At 38.1% G+C, this 25,553-nt stretch overlaps 1 protein-coding gene across 3 annotated transcripts in view; it reads right to left on the reverse strand.

Moving 5' to 3' along the window:
* prkn (parkin RBR E3 ubiquitin protein ligase) overlaps positions 1-17,768 on the reverse strand; it is a 99,378-nt gene extending 81,610 nt beyond the window's left edge. The window contains exon 1 of one of the 3 annotated variants that reach the window (XM_056759988.1): positions 17,502-17,747. In XM_056759988.1, the coding sequence (XP_056615966.1) occupies positions 17,502-17,508 (7 nt within the window). In that variant the 5' untranslated portion in view covers positions 17,509-17,747. Of the gene's footprint in view, positions 1-17,501 lie in introns of all 3 variants that reach the window. The other 2 variants (XM_056759989.1, XM_056759987.1) reach the window with 2 other exon arrangements.
* Positions 17,769-25,553: the final 7,785 nt, after the last annotated feature.

Here is a 25,553-nt window from a genome sequence, read left to right on the forward strand (position 1 = left end):
AGATACGAGGTTTCAGAAGGACTGGATTGGAAAAATATTTTTTTACTATCCGATTTCACAACATGCCATCTGCCATACCTTTTATGTATAGTCATGGAAATAAGTAGGTAATTACTGTAAAAACACATTTGGAATATTGGCTGACATTGCGGGCCACTTTCCCTGGGCTCTGGTGGCACTACTTACCATTGATTAGCAATAAAGCACAGCTACAGCAGTGACAAAAGCACCATAAAATATGGCCAACTCCAATGCCTTTAATTTTCTCTACCATAACAATAAAGAAGATTGATTATTCCATTCCACAACTCCGTTTGAGCAATTAAGAGAACAAATACTACAGTAAGCCTTTCTCATTCTCCAAATCCCTACTTCCAGAGATATGACTGACAGCCTTCTTTGGGTGACAACTCAGTGTTGGTGATACAGAACTACCTACGTTGCTATACATCCATCCAGATGGAGTTAACAGGTGGAAAGGAAGAAGGGGCAGAGTCCTGGAGTTCCTCAGGCTTTATCTGAGGGAAGGTTTCTGGTCAAATTGATGTAGTCGACATTAGGGATGTGGCCGTGAAGAACATTTCCCACAGGTTAAACCATTGGTCTCTCTTACATTGGTTACTGTGTATAGACCCCCTGGGCCTTACACTAATTTTCTGATAGAGCTCGCAGACTTCTTATCGGATCTATTGGTTAACGTTGATAAAGTACTGATTGTTGGAGATTTTAATATCCACGTAGATATTGCTAACGATCCATTAGCTGTGGCGTTTAAAGAACTACTAGACTCTTGTGGTGTAACACAATACATCAATAGTCCTACTCATCGCCTTAATCATACCCTAGACTTGATTATATCTCATGGAGCCGATCTAACCAATATCGATATTATACCTCAAAGCAACGATCTTTCCGATCACCATCTTATAACATGTTCACTGCGCACTGCAGAAATCAGTTGTATATCTCGTTATCGACAGGGTAGAACAATCACCTCAACTACTAAAGATAGTTTCGTAAAGAACTTGCCAGATCTGACTCCTCTAATAACCTTTCCAACTAATATAGAATCGCTCGATGACATGACCAGCAACATGGGCACCATTTTCTCTAATGCATTAGAAGCGGTCGCACCTATGAAGTCAAAAAGGATAAATGAAAAGATCACAGCACCATGGTATAATAACACCACTCGCGCCTTAAAAAGAGAAACGCGTAAACTAGAGCGCAAATGGAAACAAACCCAATTAGAGGTCTTTAAAATTGCATGGAAAGAGAGTGCAAGCTGTTACAAAAAGGCACTAAAAACGGCAAAAGCCGAGCACTTCCGTAACCTCATAGAAAATAACAAAAACAATCCAAGGTTTCTATTGAGTACAATTGCTAAACTAACAAACAAACAGACTCCACCTGACCTGGGTATTCCGCCGCACCTTGGTAGCAATGAATTCATGAAGTTTTTTACTGAGAAAATCAAAATAATACGAGACAACATAGCTAAAACCAAACCTCCAAGTGTGTCGGAAGAATTAGTTTCAACCGTCACCCAAAAAGAAAAGCTAGAGTGTTTTTCTCCTATAAATCAGGAAGATTTAATTAAAATAATAGCAACATCCAAACCGACGACATGCTTATTAGACCCCATTCCGACTACTTTATTAAAAGAGTTACTACCTGCTGTAATTGAGCCCATTTGTAACATAATCAACTCATCAATTAATCTAGGACATGTCCCAGGGCCCTTTAAGATGGCTGTAATCAAGCCTCTCATCAAAAAACCAAACTTAGACCCCAATGAACTTGTAAGCTATAGACCAATTTCAAATCTACCGTACTTGTCTAAAATACTACAAAAAGTAGTGTCAACTCAACTGTGTACCTTCCTACAAAATAATGACATGAACGAAAAGTTTCAGTCTGGCTTTAGACCGCATCACAGCACTGAAACTGCGCTCGTTAGAATTACAAATGACCTCCTTATTGCTTCAGATAAAGGTAACATCTCACTCTTAGTGCTGCTTGACCTTAGTGCTGCTTTCGATACTGTAGACCATAAAATACTACTAGATCGCTTACACAGTTATATCGGTATTCAGGGACAGGCACTGCAATGGTTCAGATCTTACTTAACAGACCGATATCAATACGTCCATTTAAATGGGAAATCATCAAATCTTACGCAAGTAAATTACTGATTAACTCAGGGATCGGTCTTAGGACCCTTGCTTTTCTCCATATACATGCTGCCCCTCGGCAACATTATTAGAAAACAAGGAATTAGCTTCCACTGTTATGCAGATGATACTCAGCTATATATCTCATCAAGACCAGATGATTCCTTTAAGCTATCCAAACTGGCAGAGTGCATCGAGGACATAAAACATTGGATGACTAGTAATTTCCTCCATTTAAACTCTAGCAAAACAGAAATATTACTTATAGCACCAAAATCAAGTAAACAGAATATCTCCGACTACAGCCTGCAAATTGAAAGCTGCACTGTTTCTCCAACAAATACAGGTAAAGACCTAGGCGTTATATTATACGGCAACCTGTCATTTAAAAATCACATCTCAAATATTACAAAAACAGCCTTCTTCCACCTTACAAATGTTGCCAAATTACGAAATAGTTTATGTGTTGCAGACGCAGAAAAGCTTATTCATGCATTTGAGACCTCACGGCTTGACTATTGTAAAGCTCTACTTAGTGGTTGTCCTGTATCATCGATAAACAAACTACAGTTAGTTCAGAATGCAGCTGCCAGAGTTCTTACTAGGTCAAGAAAATACGATCACATAACCCCAGTTTTATCATCGCTTCACTGGCTACCCATTAAGTATCGTATTGATTTTAAAATTCTTTTAATTACTTACAAAGCCCTGAACGGTTTAGCACCTACTTACTTAACCGAGCTTTTATCACGTTACAACCCATCACGCTCTCTAAGATCTCAAAACTTAGGACTTTTGATAACACCTAGAATAACAAAATCCACCAAAGGGGGACAAGCTTTCTCATACGTAGCACCTAAACTCTGGAATAGCCTTCCTGATACTATTCGAGGGTCAGACACACTCTCCAAATTTAAATCTAGATTAAAGACACATCTTCTCAGCCAAGCTTTCACTTAATGCATAGTTAATGAACAGCAGCTACGCTAATTATTCTCTTTATTCTCTTTCCGCCTCTGCCTCGGGATGCCCATCCCGAGGTAAAAAGAAGTTCCACCGTGTCCAGACGACTGACAGATGCCCATCCCCAATTTGAGATTACACCAGCTACAGCTGCAGACTGACTGACCATCCAAGCTCCATCTAAGGCAATTCCACCACCAGCCAAGAGAAATATGACCATCAGACCATCCCAGCTCAGACCACTACATCCCCAACCAAGAGCAAAGACGGATTATTTGTCTTATTAATGCTGATGTTACAATATTTGGTATTAAATGCTAAACTAAAATCACATGTCACCAGTTTGAGTGCAGCTATGACACGTCAGAGGGGATCTGGCCCTCCCGGTTGAGCCTGGTTTCTCCCGAGGTTTTTTTCTCCATTAATCAATCATTGGAGTTTGGGTTCCTCGCCACAGCAGGGCAGTGTTGGCCTGCTCACCGGGAGACTGCATTCATTCATTTATTTATTTATAAATTAGATATTATTATTTGAATGATCTTACTCGTTGTATAAACACCATGCACTGTGCTGTGTTCTAACTTATCTGTTTTTCCTGTATGCCCCTGTAAAGCTGAGACAATACACATTGTGAAAAGCGCTATTGTGACGGGTGCGTAGCTCACCTCACATGGTTAACTACCATAGTTTGAATTAGTTATTTTGAAGTTTAATTCAATATGGTTTACTTTATTTAAATCCTCTTAATATAATAAACACAGGACAAGTTGACAGGTTAACAGTTTATTAAAGTTTTGAAGATATAGAAGGGTGCACACTAATATTCTTCTTTGCTGTTTAACTCTACCTGAGTCCTAGATTCCTTTGGTCCATGGATTGAACGGCCGCATTCCATGTAGCAGCAAACAAAGGGAGAGGTGGGGCTTCAGCCTCAACTTGTGCTTTTCCGGAGGAAATTGAACTGTACCATCATGATTCGATTCGGAGGGGGATTTTGTTATTTCATTTCATTTAGTTTCATTGTGTTTTGTTTGTTTGGAGTAGTTTTTGTATTGTGCTTCAAGTAATTGATTGCATTATGTTAATTACGACACAGTGTACATTTTGTTGTAAATATTATTGTTAATTGGGGAAAGTGTTATTTGATGTTTACCTCTAATTTTGTTGGTAGAAGCTAAAGGTATATAACAGTGGTGGAAAGATCAGAGGTTAGTCAGCTTTGTCCAGGCACAGTAACATCATGGTCTGCTGACATTAGTGGTTTTGTTTTCTTGTTATTTAACAGGGGAGATTTATTTATTTTTCTAGGCCTGTTTAATTTGTATTAGTTTCAGTCAACTTCCATCTTAAGTCTCTGACTTTATTTTTGGAAATTATTTACATTTTTATCTGCCCTTGTATCTTTTTTTTTTGGGAGAAATAAATCTTCTCATTCTGTTCACTACCTGTTCTTGGCCACACCACTACAGCTATATAAATAAACTTGAATTGAGTTAATCAACGTGTAAAAACACCGGTATTAGAGCTGTCGCGATAAACCGGCGATAAATTTTAATGTGATTTATTCACAGTTTTTGAGTGAAGTACGGGAAAATGCTGCTGCATCCGAAAGCAAGAGGGTGCTCTGTCTGGTGCGGAATCTCCAAATCTCACTACAGAAGAAGACCATAGCAGGTTCTAGAATCTAGGAATGCCTATGGACATCTTTGTATCACTGTTACTAAAGCCTCATCAGGTACTTTAATGATAATAAAGTAAATTTATTATGATCATGTTTGACGGGTGTTGCTTTTTCAAATGCATATTGTAAGCCACTCAAACTCGCACTGCTTTTAGATCAAGCAGCATTTCCCATTGATTCCAGAGCTGAGCTTCACGGAGAATCTACGCATTAAAAAAAAATATTCACACATTGCATATTGGAGCCAGATTGATTTGAATAGGATTAAGTGGTATCGCGATAAATTATCGTCCAGTCTTAACCGGTAGTACCGGTGACACTGGGGTGAGGGGATTGCTGTAGGGTGGTCAAAGATGCGGCCGTGCACATGACGCCTTTTACTTTGTTTTGAATAAGCGGCAATTCGGGAACAGTAATTGCTTGAATTAATGGGGGGTCAATATCTTTCTTAGTAAAAACAGACAAAACTACCAAAAATTACAATGACATTTACTTATATTAAAGACTGACCTTGCAAAACGATTAACCAATGGACACACTATGCAAAAAAAAGAAACTAATATTAAAAACCTTAACCTCAGATAAGTGGCCTTAGACAAAACGAATAATCACGACACACATCAAGCAGAAATTAAAGAATAAACCAAATTAAAAAACCTTTACGTTAAATTTAGTTGCCTTTATTGACAAAAAGAGTAATCAGGGCACACGCTGTACAAAAAACAAATGAATAAGAAACGAATAAGAAAGGTAATACGAAACAAAAAATGTTTATGTTAAATAAATAAATAAAAAACATAAAGGAATAGCCAAAAAGAAAAAAAAAGTTAAATAAATGGCACTGGCTTTTTAATTCTTCGCTTAAATATTCTAATATGTTCTTCGACAGAAAACCTGCATAACCTGCAGGGACAGGGTTCAGACCAGGCAATCAATTATGATGTCATAGCCTGCTCATTTGAGATATCTGTCCCTGGCTGGTCCCTCAAATCAGATTAAAACCATCCATGATTCGCTTTGACATCTAGTGACATCCCCTCTGAGAAGAGAAATTCATATATAGCTCTTGGAAGCAAATAACTAACAGGCGGACCAAATGGTGTTGATGGTCTTGGATGCGAGAGTGTGACTGTCTGTCTGTCAAGACCCATCACAGTGACAGGTTTGGTGGGAAGGCAGATCATTAACAATGCTAATTAGCTAGTGAGACTAGGCCTGTGTGTGCTCCATTAGAGCCAGCACACCTGAGGGCCAGCAGAAACGCACAACATGCATAACAATCTTTTGACAAAATGACCAAACAATAAAAATAATATGAAATTTAGTACTAAAAAGAATAAGTCAATGTATGAATGAAAGAGAGATTTCAGACAAAAGATGCAAGACAAAGAGAGTTATTAGAGTGTCTTGAGTTGTAATTGTTGTTTCATGAATCTTTAAATACTAATATTAATATTAATTAAAGATGTAGTTCACCCATTAAAACTTGGCTAGACCATAGTAATTTTAATTCCTACTATGGAAATATTATGAAATATAATTAGCACTTATTTTTTTTGTTTTTATGTTTAGCTATTTGGTTATGCACTTTTTATCATTATTTATTTATGCTGCTATATAAGTTGAAGTTGTTTTTATTTCAGTTGCAGGTTTTTGTATAGTTTTTATTTCTGTTTGGTTAATAATTTTAGTGACTCAAACTTATTTGAGTTTATTGCTGAGGCAATATTTGTAATTATAACTTACTTGAAGTTTTTTCTTAAAATTCGCTTCAGTAAACTATAATACATACAGTATAATACAGAGAAAAGCCACCGGTATTGTTCTGGCTGTTGTGCAAACTAGTATCTTTGCGTTAGCACCTATTGTATTATTGCTCCTGTATGAGTTTCGTCTTTGCCCATGCCTGTTTTCCCCCTTGGACTTATATATAGCCATTTAGACATTTTTGTTTATATGCAATTCCAGTCTTTTTACTGTTTTAACAATGATAAAGAATGGATATGTGCGTTTTTCACTATATAAAAAGGGCTGGTCCAATCAGAATTCAACAGATTTTTTCACAGAATGAAAGTATTATGTACACACTTTTGTTTCTTGATTTATATTTTGGATGTACTGTAGATTTTTGAATTCCAGATTTTTTTTCACCTGCGTCCTGCTTACGTCCTTCAAATTAGCCCTGAGGCTGCGGTTGCCGCCGTAGTCTCATATTTGCATGAGAGCCTGTGTAACCAATTCCAATTTCAGGCAGAATTAGTTTTTCAGGCCCCATCCTCTAGTTTTAATTATAAAGTCAGTCGTTCAGAGAAGGTGCCCAGCGTGATTCAGGTGGCTATTCTCTCACCGCCACAACTGAACCATGAAATTATTCGTAGGTCTAATCATTGACTAAACAATACAACATTAATTCAGGGAAAATGGTTCAAAGTGAGGTGTTCAGAGAATGGGAATAGGGTCCTAAGGCTGCAGTGACAGAAAAAACAACATTAGCTTGTAGACCACAAGCCCTCCGCATGAATCCGAGGGGCTTCAGAAACACCACCGCATCTAACAATGAAGATGTTGTGTTTTGGAGGAAAATAAACACCCGAGAAGAGTAATTACTTAAAACAGACGCTTCAATAATTGCAGAAATAAAATATTTTGAAAGATTTTAGGTTTTAACCTCTGCGGGCCATTTCTGGTGTTATTTACTGCAAGACATAAGTATTTAATTACTTAAAGAAATCAATCCATTGAATGACAGAATTGGGGACATAAACAACCTCGTAGACCCGTAAAAGTGGCCTAATGATAGACATTAGACTCAGGCAACAAACATTTCTGTGCAAATCCACTGACCTTGCATGCCTTTAGAATTGACTGACATCAGTACAGTCATTATCCTGTTCAATGTCACCAATAGCTGTAGAATGTACAGCGGTAATTAAACGTTAGTACTTACACCCATGATGTGGTATCTATCACTTAACTCACTTTCTCTAACCTATGCTGTTTATTGCCACTCTTTACTTTCAGCGTCTCCATCTATTTCTCAGATTCTCTTGACAGTCTTCTCAGAGATATGAAAACCCTGATTGACACACCAATTTCCTTTCTGCCAGAATGTGCCAAAACCCAGATTTCTCAAAGTCTCTTCCCTTTCTGCGCCTCGGGTGGAACCAATAAGCAGAAATATGACTGAAAAGACATATCAGACTACAGATAAAGAGGTAAAAGAGCTACTGAATGTTAATATGTGATTAAAATAGACGCTGTATGAATTCCCTCTCGTCACCCTGAAATGTAGAAAATAGTCTGGCTTTTAATCTTCAAATACGTTCTCTTTAAAGGTCACTGGGTTATAAAAAACTCTGAAATGCAGTAAGATGTAAATGGAAAATTAGCTATTTCAATGTTCAGTGGGATATCAACTGGATTTTTGCTAAAGGAATATTACGATTTTGATTCAAGAAATAGCTCGGGTTTGAAAACGTGATGATTCTCTGCCCTTTCCTGAACTTTAATATGCGAAATATCACGATGAGCAGACTCTCACCTTGTGTCCAGGTTTGCATAATATTTTAAATACTTTATGAAGCTACGATTTGGGTGTTGCAAATCATGGAAACCATAGTATGCCAAGTGTAGGATTTTTATACCGTGAACTGACGTACATTTGTGGGGGTGTGGTTACACGAGGCGTTTCAGGCAGTTTTCGGTGAGCATTCGGTTTTAAAGGTCTCATGAACTGTGCTTGTTTATTGTTTTATACTGTTAAATGAGGTCTATTTATGACGTTTGCATGGTTTTAACATCCAAAAACATCAAAATCATTAAGTTATAGGCTATCTTTTACCCAGGTTTTGAGGCCAGCTCTGCAAATGCTCTGTTTTAATGGGCGTGACACATTGCAGACACTTGGAAGTAGACGCCCACCGCTTTGATTGGATAGCAGTTTGCGTAGTTAGAGCCTTCTGTGAATTTGGTTTGAGACGTAACGTTAGGATACACATTAGCACTATTCACAGTTTTCGCAGGGCATTAGTATTATCTGGAGACCTCCTGTGATTTATAAATAACCTCCCAGTATATCATCAGTTTAGTTTATGTGAGTGACGCATTCGCACGACATGATTTTACTCAAATTTACTGACTTATTACCCGGATGTGATGGCAAGGCTTTGCGTATAGTTTGTATAGGCGGGGCTAGAGAAGTAGTCATGGATATTTTTCTGTGATTGTGGTGTTCAACCTATCAATATCATCATAGATAGGTGTATTCGTGCCTTGTGTCAATAACAGATGTAATCTCAGTAACAAGGGCGTTTTCAGTTCTGACACTTACATGATGTTCGTGTGAACATGATTCGCTCTTATATAAAAAAAAGCTTGGGTTAAAATTGTGACTTTAATTCATGCCTCCTTTAAGATAGAATGCAACTTTTGTTCCAACACTTGTTTTTGCAATTTTAAATATCTGATACATGCATGGGCAATTTATGACACACCAACGACAGAAAAAACATGTATTCGCGCCATAAGACCCCTTTAACATTTATCAATTATGGCCCCAAAGGACCAAAGTTTTATAAACAGAATAATGCAAAACTATAAAAGTTGCAGAATCCCTCCTGCGTCCTGTTCTGCATTCAGTATCACTTAAATCATTCGCTCGCGCAGCGTCTGAGTGTTGACAGCGAGAATACGTCAAAGCGCACCACGTCAAAGCAACTTTCCGCTTTGGACAAGGAGAAAAAGAGCTAAGACGAATGTGGATACATATTAAAGCAAATTATTCTTTGCCCACAGACAGTCTAGAGGCAGGAAATACACTTAACTCCAAAAAATCAATAGCAATTTATTCTCTCCTTGGAATCCAAACACAGAGAGTAAATAATCCTGTCCCACTGAACTCCTATCCCGAGAGGCGACAAACACGCCGCTCGCGCTCTATCGCTTTATTTCACCCCTGACACTAAATTTCCTCTCTCTCTTACTGAGTTTATAAGCAGACCTTCCTGACCCAATCCTGATCACTTCCACTTTGGAGAGATATCTGCTGTCAATCTGACTCTCTTCCTCTCCACCAGAGGATAGCATAGGAGAAACATTAGTACTGAACCTAATAAATGACCCACTTGTTTTGGATATCAGCCACATCTGATGGCTAAACCGGCCTGATTCAATCTTGAGCTACTTTAGCCATTTGTCAGCTCATAATGTAGGTGTCCTGTAAACACACCGGAGTCCTTGTTACTGATTAAACAACACAGCATAGGTTAATTTACAAACAAGCGGTTGAGTTTGTCACTTTTTGACCCAACACTGGGTTAGAAATACTATATGTCATTGACCATCTGATCTTCTTTTCTTTATTTATATAGCACATTTAAAAACAACCATAGTTTGAGCAAAGTGCTGTGTATAGCAGATAAAACAAAACAGGACAACAGACTGGTAACAAAGAATGGGATTGAGAGACATAAAAATAACAAAAAAATAGTACAAATCGGAAAGGTGATTCAATAATGGAACAAGAGCAAAACTTTCACGTCACAATTTGATCAAACTAAAGACGATTTGAGCATGGATTTAAAAACAGACAAAGAGGATGCTTTTCGGATCGCTACAGGAAGCTTGTTCCATAAAGTGGGGCCGGCAATCACAAACGGCCATTCACCCCAGTCCTTGAGTCTGAAGCGGTCAAGTTTTGTGGATGCAACAACTCAGAGAAATAAGGAGGAGTGAGATTATGTTACGATTTATAAACCAAAATAAGTATTTTAAAATCCACTCTGAGTTTAATGGCAAGCCACTGCAATGATAGCAAAACAGAGGAAATGTGCTGGAGTTTGTGCATACCAGTCAGTTGCCTGGCGGCTGCATTATGAACCAACTGTAAACGCTCCGAAGAAGACGATTTATTGCATAATAAAGAGAATTGCAGTAGTACAACCGAGAAGAGACAAAAGCATGAATGAGTGTTTCAAAGTTTTCTCTAGACAGAAAAGTTTTAAATTTAGCCAGGTGATGTAGGTGGGAAAAACACAAATTGACCACTCCATTTATCTGCTTATCAAACCTGAGACAAGTATCAGGGATCCAGACTTACTTTTTTTACTAGGAGCACTGTAGCCCCTGACTAAAAATGAAATGAGCACAATGCAAAAATTTAGGGGCACACCTTAAATCAGCCTCCAAAGCAGTTATTCACATTTTCCCCCAAAATAACTGAATACTGATACTGACAAATAAGTTACTTGATTACCACAGATTTGGTTACAGAAATTGTGCTTGTCAAAAAGAATATATTGAAATGTTCAGAGCATTACAAATTAAAGCAAAATGAAAGGTCTCGTGTTATTAGGTTCTTACGAGGATTTTTTTGCGTAAGTTCACTTCTCTTAATGTTCAAACAACACATGTAAATGTAAAGTCAAAAAATGAAAGGATCCAGTGCTATCTCAAGAAATCAACAAAAAAAGAGACGTTTCCTGAACTAATCCGAGGTTAGTTTTTAAAGTCTCATATCAAATCGTTCGTTCTCGGGCTTAGGAAATCCATCACAACAAACAGCGACTCATAGTAATGCGTTCACGTTGTCTGTGTGTAATCTTGTCAATGACGACCTGGAAATGTGAGTGACCTGCGCACTGGCGAGCAGTTGACGATACACGGCATACACTGGTAGCGGGCTTGGGCTCTACTAGTCTTTCATGAAATAACAACTAGTAGTTATTCAACATTTGCAGGTCGCACATGCACTAATACCTATAAAAAATGCACATGCTGTCTCGTAACCTGTGAGTGTGTCAAAACTGAAACCTAAAGTTCACCCATTTCGTTAGAGAACCAAGGTCATGATTACCAGCATTAAAATCGTCACTTACTCCGAAAGTTTTTTGATGCATACTTATCATAACCATTGCCTGAATTTACCACACAATATTTTTTTATATTTCTGCATGGAAACAAAGATTTACACTTTTATCTAAACAGTACAAAAGTGCACATGATGTGCCTTCTCTGACCTTGTGACCATTTTGTGATATTGGGGTGCATTTACTCTAACCCCCTAACCTGCATATAACCTGGATGCTAGTCTCAGGTTTTACAATTGCAATTTTACAAATTGCAATAAGAATTCATCACAATCTACTAAACGTGAAATTCTCAAAAGTATGAAAGGTTCACGGTCAGCCATAAACTCATAAACATCGTTGTTGCTGTTAACTTTTGACATGTTCGTGAATCTATCGGTCTGTATCATTATTTTTAATGGGTTTTTGGTTAAATGCTTAAAATAAGGTCTGTGGTTAACAAAAACCTGTGAATAGTTTCACTTTTTATTCACGCTTGTGATTATATTAAGCTTTCACGTGTCTTAGAAATGACTGTTGCGGTTATATGTCATCAAAGAGAAAAATCATACAAATAATTCATAATCGTGCATATAAAGCTTAGAAATAATGCAACATGGCCACACACTCTTATTTTTTTATAAAAATGTATCTTATTTATCAGATTTCATAAGACATAAAAGGGTGTTATTTTAGACATGCTGTATGGATGCTAGGATGCTTTGACATATCAGAACTAGATAGTGTCTCTCGCCTTACAATACTAGTGAGCCTGACAAAATAGTGAAAAAAACTGATAAGAAATGATATTCATTCGTAGGATTAAGTGTTCTAGTCTGTGCTTAAAATAGTGCAGAATTATCTTAAATGAAGGAGGTTTTCTTGAGGCTGACAATTTAACCGTGTTGTAACAGGGTTGTTCTGCAGGGATGGCAGAAGAGGTTTGGTGGTACATGTGTTCTGACACAACTCCAAGTTTTCTAAATCTTCAGCAAGCAAATCTTTTAGCTCAAAGCAATCTGACAGCTGGCTCTCAAAGGAGTAAAACAAATGGATTTCACAAATAAGTGCTTGATATTTAAGAAAAAAAAATTGAGGCAAGAATATAGAACATAACAGTTATTTTATTCATAACAGTTCAGGATAGTTTACCCTAGTGTTGGATGATATTCTCTATTATCAGATTGATCTATCGCTAGCCTGTGGATCACCGATACACGATAGAATCAAGGGCGGGGCAATTTACGCATTTATCTATTACAAGCTGGACTTGTGGTCAAAAACAGAAGATTACGTGGCTAGAAATTGCTCATGTGCAATTAGCTCCTATCAGAGTGTGAGTGCAGTGCTAGTATCGACTTATCATTGCTTTCTTTGGCAAGGCCCGCCCAAGAGGCCATATGATTGGCAGGTAAAGCAACCAATCACGTTTAGTTTTGTGCTGCATCATGTTAAGAGCAGTGGAAATGTCCCCACAGTAACAGACCGGTGTAAATTAACAAACGTGTCAAAAGTTAACAGCAACCATATGATTCTAAGTTTATGCTGTGAACCTCACATACTTTTAAGAATCAAGCATTTAGTCAATCGTGATGAATTCTTAAAGCAACCGTTGTAAACACGACAGCTTACTTCTGAGATTAGATGGCTTTATGTTGTTTCCAGGGGGACCGCTAAAAAATGCGACACAGAAGTCTCCAGGATATCCTGTATATTTTAACCACTTTATGATGGTGAAACGTTGCAGTTAATCCGCGGGTCACATGCATTTAGAATCGTGGGGGCGATCCGTACTGAACACGGAAAAACTACAATCAGATCCTTTACACTAATAATGATTGTTACACAATATTTTTGCATTATAATTGGCCAATTTCAAAAATGTTGCAGAATATTTTTGAAGACAGCACTAAGGCATCAGACGTCCAGCCAACGGTCCGTGGGTGTGACGTTTTAAGGCAGAGACTACTTAAAGGTTAATCCTTTAAATGTGCTGTTGTGGTTTTGTTGTTGGAAGTAATGGCAGCTATAAAAAAATTCACATTAGACACCACTTAAAACACTTTTTCCTGTCAATCCATCTGCATTTTGACTTTAAAGAGTGGACTGTCGCTTTAATTGAGTGTGAGCAGAGCCGCAAAAATAGACTTGGCGCGGAAATGATCGCTGCACTGCTTTTTACGCGTGCCGTATGAATGATCTCATCTGCTAACATGGGCGGCGAAAAAATTATGCACTGCTTTCACATGCGGTGTGAAACGGGTGTAAGGAATCTGCTATCATGGATATGTCTGAGTATCATTGATACGCTATAGTATCCTCAATCGAAACAACCCGAGTTCACCCAAAAATAAAAATGATGTCATCATTTACTCACCCTCTTGTCATTTCAAACCTGTTTGACTTTCTTTCTTCTGCAAAACACAACAGAAGATATTTTGAAGAATGTAGATAACTGGCCCCCTTTCACTGGCACTGGTTTTGTGTTCACACAATACAGTGTCTTGTGTTCATAGAACAAAAGTGAATGTTCGGTTACAAACTTTCTTCAAAATATCTGCTTTATGCTCTGCGGAAGAAATACTAGATCGAATGCATTTATTTATTTGATTTCACTGTCAACCATTGTTATTAACACAGTAACTCACAGTAATCTTCCTGCACACAGATCAACTCACTTTTTATTTTGAAAAAACATTCATGCAAGACAGAATGTTGGTGCTGTCGAACATACTCCGGTTCGGCGAGTCAAGAGCCCCTTTTCCTCTCTGCTCTGTCAATATAAAAACAGAAGTACGTGACATGACTATTGGCACAGAGCTTGATCCTATAGCAGTAGATGCTGCGGTTGATGGTGAAGGTGTGCTACTTAATTCATACTCATTCTGATAGACAACCGCCAGTAAATTCCTTCAAACAAAATCCCTGTCTTGCGGAGATCAAGCCACATATCGCAGCGCCTTACACACTCAAAAAGACACAATCAATACGTCTTCTTCAGAGCTCAGCAGTCCAAAGAGAAACTCGCCCAGAGAAGCTCTAACGATTTATTTCAGATTCAACACTGATATCACACCTCTTACCTATTGGGAACATCAGGTTCCAAAGCAATTGTACTCACAGGTATGCCAACCTTACTTGCGTATACAGTTGAGCTCTCCAACAGTTCTTTGTCAAATCATACCACGAACTGACGTAGATTTGTGGGGGTGTGGTTACACGAGGCGTTTCAGTCAGGTCTGGGCGAGCATTCGCTTTTAGATAGAATGCATATTTTGTTTCATTTTGCAATTTGAAGTGTCTTACATGAATGTGCTACTTATAACACACAGAAAAACACATATTCGTTTAAAATAATATGGGGATAGTAACTGGCAGACGCAATTTGGTTTTCCACTATATACTTTTTTGATAAGATAATAATTACATCATTTAACAACTGGGCTGCATCACAGAAATTGCTTTTAATTAATTTATTACATTAAGAATAAAAAATGTAAGCTACACATAATAGTTTCCATAAGGAATTCATCGGATTAGTTAAAGTTAATGTTGTATACAAAACATCAGGGGAGAAGTGAAACTGTGAGGAATAGGTCACCTCGGAAAAAAATGTAAGCTATACCACTGTGGCACATCTATTTATAGATACATGAACTTGATTAATTGATTAAATATACCAAAAGTAAAACATGAGTTTGACACATACAAAAAAAAAATTCAAAAAACAAACCAAATGTAAAGCGAAGCATTCAAAAATATCAAAACATTGATTGGCCCAGCGATATTGTAGTTCTAAAACAAATGTATATTTACTATAAATAAAACTGAAAAACACATCGTCTTTACTTGAGGTCTCTACTTATATATTAGTGCCTATACCTTAGCTTGTAGCTCAGTAGTAAGAGCAATGTGTTAACAACGCAAGATTGTGGGTTCGATTTCAGGAGATTGCATGTACGTAGAAATCCAATTTTTAAGGATAATGCAATGTAATGTGTGGGAGCGTTTAAGCACAGTGGTTAACAAGGATGAATCAAGTACTGGGTATGTAATATGCAACGACTTTGAAGCACTGTTTGTATATGAAAGCCATAAGACTTGTACCTCTGATGTGAGTGCTAAATCGAAATATTAGATTTAAGTATTTATAGACAAAGACACTGCTAGAAAAATTACTGAGTAATTTAAATGACGATCGGGTCCGGGTCTGGTGCGGATATCTATATCAGAGAAAATTATAGGTGCGGGCGGGTGGATAATTTATTGGAAACAGAGGTTGCGGGTGACATTTTAGCTTATCCGCGCATCTCTATCAAGCAGTATGTTGTAGAGGAAATGCTGCCCTTAAACACGTTTGACTCGCTCTCGTTTCGTGTGTTTTACACTTGTTTTGTAAAACCACTCCTTGCTGCTCTAATCCTGCTAATAACAGGTTCAATGTTCATTTAACATGTTAAAAAATTTAATAATTACATTTATAAATAATGTAGATTATAAATAGTATGTTTTGCCATTATTAAAGTGTTAACAGTTAAATATGTCAGGTCAAGAAAGACTGTCTTTATTTTATTTTTTTATAAAAAACAAGTATTTACGTTAAGTGAAATCAAGAAAATCAGTCTTTATATTATTTTTAATAAGAACATGTTTTTTTCAGGAAATAGTCTTTAAGTTTAACTTAAAATGTCAGGAGATAAATTGTTGACATTACTGTTAAAAATACTCTTCAAATAAAGTGAGTGTTGGCAAAACCGATTGTCATTTTTATGTTGAGGCCGCGGGGGTGTTGGCGGCAGCTGCTGAATGTAACGGATAAAGTAACGTGTAATCTAGTTACTTTTAAAATCCAGTAATCTGTACAGTAACGAAGTTACTTTTTAGAGGTACAATCAGTAATCAGTAATCAGATTACTTTTTCAAAGTAACTGTGGCAACACTGCCCACCATAGAATAAACATGAAAAAAACGCATGCATTCGGATATTTCTAGAACAGTTTCAGGCCTCATTCATATGTGGAAATAAATCAGATATAAATCAGACATGTGTCAATGCGATTGTCATGTAAACAGGCAGATCGGATTTTCTGAGGCATTGCGGTCTGTACGTAATTAAAACGGCAACAATTTGGTACTTGCCAACAGTTTTATGACGTATGATCAGGAGGAAGAACGTGTGGATGCAGTTAAATCAAAGACATTAAACAATTTGATTAAACAATCAAAGCATATGCGCAGGCTGCAATGATGGCTACTTTCCTCCTCCTCTGCCTCAAAATCAATGTAATGTTTGGCGAACTTGTCATATATCGCAGAGTTAACATCAAGCACATTTCGCGTTCGTCCATCATGGCTAGAAAGTATTCTTGGCTCAATAACCCGCGTTCACGCATGAGCAATGTTTTAAATGGTTTGACAATTGAAAGTACGTGTAAACAAATGGGATATAGGCAGCAAATCAGAATTGAGCATCAAAACCTGCAGTGTAAACGGGGCCCTCTGCTCTCGCGGTATTTTCGAACGATAAACAAAACGGTCTGCGCAGTCCTGCATGAAGTCCAACACATCTATTGATCACAGCAACAGCCAACCAATACGCATGTTTTGAAACATAATGCATCATTTTTATTTAATGGGTTGAAGTGGTATTAGTTGTAAGTTGGTATCCTGTGTTTCCTGCAATACTTGACGCGAACATTTAACTAGTGTTTTGTTCTGATGCAAAGGTTCAATGTCAAATGACGTTACACTGCTACTTTGATATCACAGAAACAAAGACATGGTTCGTTTAATACAGCTTGGTGGACGACGTCGTTTTATGTATTAATAAAGGCTTACCGATCATAATTTGATGTCTTCTATCCACATTCACTACAGTGTGACTTTCATGTTTGTTGTCATGTTCCACGCGTGCTGACTGACGGCTGCAAACCGAAAGCGTTCTTGGGAAAGTGAGTCTTTAAACACAGACTTCCCAGGAATATGTAAACGATTTAACATTAAAACAACAAACTGTACGTTATATAAATATATTTAAAGCTAATCATTTAAAGGATACACGGTTATTTATTTTAATCTGTAGGTAAAAACAAATGTAGTTTTTTAACTACACTTCCGGGTTTGGTAAAGGCATACAGGAAGTTATTGCGTCCTTTAAAGAAAAAAAGCGAAGGCATAAGAAAGATTACAAACAGCGGGTATTTTAGTTTTGTTGTAATATGCCTAACCTTCAACTGGACACAGTTATATAGGATGATTCTTTAATTTTATATGAGGTTAACCATTTGCAAAATTCACAGTACTACAACATATTACACCTTTTTTATTTGATTAATTAATAACAAAAATGTATTCGATAAAATTTTGTTTGTGTTTTAGAGGACATATTACATATTCTGATGTGTAGTTCTGTGTGTTTGAAATCAATACACAAAACCACTGAATAAGATAAGAATCCATAAATTGACTTGATATGGGTTTTTATTTGCAGTAAGTTTGTGCTTAAGTACTTTTGAAAAACTCAAAATTACATTTATATTGACTCATATAGCATTTGCTCATTCAGTCTTTTTTAAAATGGACAGTATCTCCAGGTAGACTGTGAAAGGTGGAATCTAGAGAAAGAATGAGAATACAAGCACATTCAGCCACAGCTAGTAGTGTCTACCCTTCCTTGATCTTTTCTGACCCTTTCCTTTAACATTGATGCACACATAAAACAATATATACACAGCTCGGATCAAATACAGTATGTGTCTATTATTAGATTATTATTAAATGCGTACATGTGTGTATGCGATCATCACTTGAGACGAGTGATTGGATGATTGGACACACCTGAACCTCATCACTTCCTGTTTGCCTGGAGAGCGTGGTTTGAGACAGAGCTCCGTCAAACTTTTTCTAAGTATATCGTTTATTCCTGTTATTTCTTAATATTTATCTTCTAAATTGATAACTCACAGAGGGTTAAACCTATCATTAAGTGTATCCCATACCAAATATCGTCATATAGCGCACAGATAAATTTGTTTTGTACGACCATTCGCTATTAGCACTCAGGCTGTTAGCATTCCCAGCCTTTATTTTTCTGAATATTGCCTCTACTGCTTAACCCACTGTTCTCTTTATGACACCACTAATGGCTAATGATTCAGATATGTGTTTAACGTTACCTTTGAGTGCAGAGGATGAATCTTGCTTCGCACTTCAGTCAGAACTGGAAGTATTGTAGAAGCAGATCCACGATCTACTCTAGAGGCAAACACGTCTGCGAGAACGAAAAATGGCACTGGAAACATCCCGGGCTGACGCTCGCAAAGCTGCGTGCGGAAAGTGTTCGACGTGATTGTAATACTCCTATCACTTCTACTTCGTGTGTTTCTATGCACAGAGCCCAGGCTTCAAGATCACGACGAGCCGAAATTAATTTCACTCCTGCACCTGCACACGCACGGCGAGAGGCGAAATCCAGGACCGGAGCGATGAACTCTCCCCCACCGCCGCCACCGGTCTTCGAGATTTCTACGAGAAATCGCTATGCTGCCCTCTGCAATACGAAATCCAACGCTGTGGTCATCGGAGACTCAATCGTCCGGAACGTACGCGCCTCCTTTAATGAAGGTAAGGTGCGCACTCGCTGTTTTCCTGGCGACCGTGTTCTCGATGTCTCTGCGCAGGTAACTGCGATTCTGAAGGAGGATGCAAGTGTGGGAGCCGTAGTTCTGCACACGGGGGCAATGATGAGAGAATGCGTCAGTCGGAGATCCTGAAGAGGGACTTCAGGAGTCTGGTCGATACTGTTCGCAACGCATCGCCCACAGCCAGGATCATCGTATCAGGGCCGCTTCCTACTTACCGATGAGGGAACGAAAAGTTCAGTAGACTATTTACGCTTAATAATTGGTTAATGTCATGGTGTATTGAACAGAAGCTGCTTTTTGTAAATAATTTTGATCTGTTCTGGGAGCGACCAAGGCTCTTCTGCCCCGACGGCAGCCAGCAGCATTGGAGAGGAAATTCTGTCTGACAACATCTCGAAGACGCTACGCACCATTTGACTAGTAAGTACAAATTTTAACCATAGTCTGTGTTGCTCTCACCCACCTGTTAAGAATGTTACTGCTTCCAAATGCATAGAGACTGTGTCTGTCCCCCGAATAATACAACCAAATAATAATTTATTTAAAAGTCAGAGAAAAAAATCTTATCATGATTAAACCAAAAGACAATTTATTTAATGAGCAAAACCAACGCCTAAAGTTTGGGCTACTTAATATTAGATCACTAAATCCAAAGGCAGTTATTGTAAATGAAATGATCACAGACAACAGTTTTGATATACTTTGCCTTACTGATACCTGGCTTAAGCCCAATGATTACTTCGGTCTAAATGAGTATACTCCACCAAGCTACGGTTATATTCATGAGCCACGTCCGGTTGGTCGAGGTGGTGGTGTCGCAACAATCTTTAGAGACTTTCTTACATTACTCGGAGAACAATGCATACATTTAAATCATTTGAAGTGCTTGCGTTGAACATAACTGTTCCAAATAAAAGTAATAAACCATTGGTCTCTCTTACATCCCTCAAGACTAAACGACTGCAATCTTATATTTTTGGCCCCCCTGTACCAGGATTGGCCTTGGCCGAGGCCGAGGCCGATACTGGAGAAACAACCCTCAAGGGCAATGTGGCGAGACGCTCTTGCGTTCCCTCCCCCATCATACACACACAGACTTTTGGACCTTATCCCTCATACAGACACACACACAAACACAGACTCTGACCGATTCCAAACCTCCGTAGCTTTGACCCGCCAGCTTGGCAAGCGGGTCTGTGTTAAGCGTCGTAATGGCTGCAGGACCGGATGGCTGCTTGCCGGAGCTGGATTACTTACCCTGTTGCAAGTCTTGTCTATGTGTACTGTGTGCTTGTTTTTCTCCCCACCTTCCTCATGTTATGCTGTAATTCCTTCTTGATACATTTCGTTGCATTGTACTTGTACATGTGTAATGACAATAAATTGAATCCAATCCATTGGTTACTGTGTCTAGACCCCCTGGGCCTTACACTAATTTTCTGATAGAGTTCGCAGACTTCTCAACTCAACTCAACTCAACTTTATTTATATAGCGCTTTTTACAATTTTCATTGTTACAAAGCAGCTGTACATGAGACACATTTAATACAAGTATGAATTCTAAAGCAGCCCCCCCGGCCAGGCAGATAGTGCAAAACAATATGCAAACGGTGGTGAGGAACCCAAAACTCCCATCGAGAAAAAAAAACCTCAGGGGAACCCAGGCCCAACCAGGGGATTCCAGTTCCCCTCTGGCAAAAGCTGCTGCCTCTGCACAAGCTCATCAGTGCTTGCACAACAAGGCTTAATAAAAATATAAAAATTAAAGATTATCATTAACAATCTAATAGCATTTGAAATGTTGTAGAAAAAAACAAAGTTGTCGCGTCCTTTATCCAGCTCTATCCTCTTAGCACTTGTCAGGTCACCGCTTCCCATTCTCAGCTCTGCCATCAGGTCTGGGCATGAACTGCATCCTGCGGTAACCTTGGAACAAAGAGACAAGACTGGCTGAGAGTAGAGTACTGTTCTGCACTCTTTGATGCAACAAGTACATCATTTGTTGTTGGATGTGTTCCTGGTTCCGGTTGATCTAAATAATGCAGCCTAAATCCTCTGAGGATTAATATTATGGAGGTGTAGTGTATGCAAGATTAAAAAGATGAGTCTTTAGTCTAGATTTAAACTGACAGAGTGTGTCTGCCTCCCGGACCGTGCAGGGAAGAATATTCCAAAGTTTAGGCGCTAGATAAGAAAAGGATCTACCACCTGCACTTGATTTTGAAATTCTAGGTATTACCAACTGACAGGACCCCTTAGAGCGTAATGTACGTGGTGGTCTGTAATACAATAGAAGTTCATTCAAATACTGCGGCGCTAGACCATGTAGGGCTTTATAGGTAATAAGCAAGATCTTAAAGTTAATGCGATGCTTTATAGGTAACCAGTGCAAGGTTGACAGAACCGGGGTTATATGCTCATACTTTTTTGTACGTGTAAGAACTCGAGCTGCCGCGTTTTGAACCAGTTGCAGTTTTTGTAATAGGCCCGCAGGGCAACCACCTAGAAGTGCATTACAGTAATCTAGTCTTGATGTCATGAATGCATGAATTAATTTCTCTGCATCTGACAGTGACAGCATATGACGTAATTTAGATATATTCTTAAGATGGAAAAATGCAATTTTACAGGTGTTTGCGACATGGCTTTCAAATGAGAGAGTACTGTCAAATACAACGCCAAGATTCTTAGCTGATGACGAGGATTTTATGGAGCATCCGTCAATCGTTAAGCAGTATTCTTGGTTGTTACGCATAGCAGTTTTCGGTCCAGTAAGTAACACTTCTGTTTTGTCCGAGTTTAGTAGTAAAAAATTGTTACTCATCCACATTTTTAAGTCAACTATGCAATCCTTTATTCGATGAAACTGCTGGGTTTCATGAGGCATCGAGGAAATATAAAGTTGAGTATCATCAGCATAACAGTGAAAGCTAATTCCGTGTCGCTTTATTATATCTCCTAGAGGTAGCATGTATAATGCGAAGAGCAGGGGTCCCAAGACTGAGCCCTGTGGTACACCGTACTGGACTTGTGATTTGCGGGACACCTCATTGTTTATTGCTACAAATTGAAAACGGTCGGATAAATAAGACTTAAACCATTTCAATGCTATTCCGTTAATGCCGACGTAATTTTCGAGTCTATGTAGAAGTATGCTGTGGTCAATGGTGTCAAATGCAGCACTGAGGTCTAGCAGCACCAATAACGAAATACAGCCACGGTCAGACGCTAAAAGCAGATCATTTGTAACTCTGATCAAAGCAGTCTCTGTACTGTGACATGCTCGAAATCCAGACTGGAATTCATCATTAATGTCATTCCTTTGGAGGAAGGAGCATAATTGAGTTGAAACTACTTTTTCCAGAACTTTAGATATAAAAGGTAAATTCGATATAGGCCTGTAATTCCCTAGTTCTTTAGGGTCGAGTTTGGGTTTTTTTAAAAGAGGCCTTATAACAGCCACCTTAAATGCTTTAGGCACATGTCCTAATGTCAGAGATGAGTTAATAATACTAAGAAGAGGATCTATAATTTCGGGGAGCATTTCTTTCAGTAGTTTTGTAGGTATAGGGTCTAGCATGCATGTTGATGATTTAGATGATTTAATGATTTTAGACAGTTCATCGTGATCTACTGTAGAAAATAATTGCAATTTCTCCTTAGGGTTGCTGTAGTTAGTTTGTTCAGCGGATTTCACTACAGGTTGCATTGTTATAATTTTTTCTCTTATATCTTGGATTTTACTTGTGAAGTAGTTCATAAATTCATCACTGTTATGCTGATAATCAGAATCTGACGTCGATGACGACTTATTTTTTGTTAATTTAGCCACGGTGTTAAATAAGAACCTAGGGTTGTGATGGTTTTCCTCTATTAGTGTTGAAAAGTAGGCGGATCTAGACGTTTTTATTGCATTCCTGTAATTTCGAGTACTATCCTTCCATGCTATACGAAATACCTCTAAATTCGTTTTCTTAAAGTTGCGCTCCATTTTACGGGATGCTTTTTTTAGAGTCTGAGTGTGTTCATTATACCACGGTGTTGGGCTGCTATTTTTAATTTTCTTTAAACGCAGAGGAGCAACTGTGTCTAATATTTCCGAGAAAGTAGAGTTAAAATTTTCAATAGTAGTGTCAAAATCGTCAACGTTATTACTCATGCTGGATATTTTAGACAATTCAGGCAGATTATCGAGAAACGCATCTTTGGTAGTTGAAGTAATCGTTCTACCATATTTGTAACAAGGAGTTTGATTTGCAGCCGTAGGCCATTGAAGCAAACATAATATCAGATAATGATCCGAAATATCTTCACTCTGCTGAACGATTTTAACATCGTCCACATTTATACCATAAGAAAGTATTAAATCTAAAGTATGATTACGAAGGTGAGTGGGTCCTGACACATGTTGACTAACGCCCATGGAGTTAAGAGTGTCTTTGAAAGCCAGTCCCAAGGCATCTGTATCATTGTCTACATGGATATTAAAGTCACCGACGACAAGGACTCTATCTGCGGCCAGTACTAGTTCTGATAAGAACCCACCAAAATCTTTAATAAAATCTGTGTGGTGCCCTGGAGGCCTATATACAATAGCTAGAATAAATTTTAAAAATGTTTTGTCCTTAGTATTAGGTGTCGATACGTGAAGTACCATGACTTCGAAAGAACTGTACTTAAAATTAGACTTCTGAGAGGTAATAAAAGAATTCTTGTAAAGTGCAGCGACACCTCCCCCTCTACCTTTTAGACGAGGCTCGTGTTTATAGTAATAATCATGGGGAACGGATTCATTTAGAGTAATAAAATCATCTGGCTTTAGCCATGTTTCTGTCAAACAAAGCATGTCTATTTTATGATCGGTTATCAAATCGTTAACAAAAAGTGCTTTATTTGAGAGAGATCTAATATTAAGCAATCCGAGTCGTTACAGCTGATTATCTGTATTTTGTTCATGTTTGATTTGTTTAACGTTTATTAAATTACTTTCAAGAGGTTTACGCAATATCTTATGTTTGCTAATCCGGGGGACAGACACAGTCTCTATTTTATGTTGTTTGTAAGAAGGGATTATTACATGTTGTATATTTTGTGTATTCTGTAACGCGAGACGGCAAGCAGACAGTTGGTAAGAAGCAGACTTCTTATCGGATCTATTGGTTAACGTCGATAAAGTACTGATTGTTGGAGATTTTAATATCCACGTAGATATTGCTAACGATCCATTAGCTGTGGCGTTTAAAGAACTACTAGACTCTTGTGGTGTAACACAATACATCAATAGTCCTACTCATCGCCTTAATCATACCCTAGACTTGATTATATCTCACGGAGCCGATCTAACCAATATCGATATTATACCTCAAAGCAACGATCTTTCCGATCACCATCTTATAACATGTACACTGCGCACTGCAGAAATCAGTTGTATATCTCGTTATCGACAGGGTAGAACAATCACCTCAACTACTAAAGATAGTTTCGTAAAGAACTTGCCAGATCTGACTCCTCTAATAACCTTTCCAACTAATATAGAATCGCTCGATGACATGACCAGCAACATGGGCACTATTTTAAAGCGGTCGCACCTATGAAGTCAAAAAAGATTAATGAAAAGATCATAGCACCATGGTATAATAACACCTCTCGCGCCCTAAAAAGAGAAATGAGTAAACTGGAGCGAAAATGGAAACAAACCCAATTAGAGGTCTTTAAAATTGCATGGAAAGAGAGTGCAAGCTGTTACAAAAAGGCACTAAAAGCAGCAAAAGCCGAGCACTTCCGTAACCTCATAGAAAATAACAAAAACAATCCAAGGTTTTTATTTAGTACAATTGCTAAACTAACAAACAAACAGACTCCACCTGACCTGGGTATTCCGCCGCACCTTGGTAGAAATGAATTCATGAAGTTTTTTACTGAGAAAATCGAAATAATACGAGACAACATAGCTAAAACCAAACCTCCAAGTGTGTCGGAAGAATTAGTTTCAACCGTCACCCAAAATGAAAAGCTAGAGTGTTTTTCTCCTATAAATCAGGAAGAATTAATACAAATTATTGCAACATCCAAACCGACGACATGCTTATTAGACCCCATTCCGACTACTTTATTAAAACAGTTACTACCTGCCGGAATTTATGCTCATTTGTAACATAATCATCTCGTCAATTAATCTAGGACATGTCCCAGGGCCCTTTAAGATGGCTGTAATTAAGCCTCTTATCAAAAAAACAAACTTAGACCC

The sequence above is a fragment of the Triplophysa dalaica genome, chromosome 11, assembly GCF_015846415.1.
Source record: "Triplophysa dalaica isolate WHDGS20190420 chromosome 11, ASM1584641v1, whole genome shotgun sequence".
In the NCBI taxonomy this organism is placed as follows: Eukaryota; Metazoa; Chordata; class Actinopteri; order Cypriniformes; family Nemacheilidae; genus Triplophysa; species Triplophysa dalaica.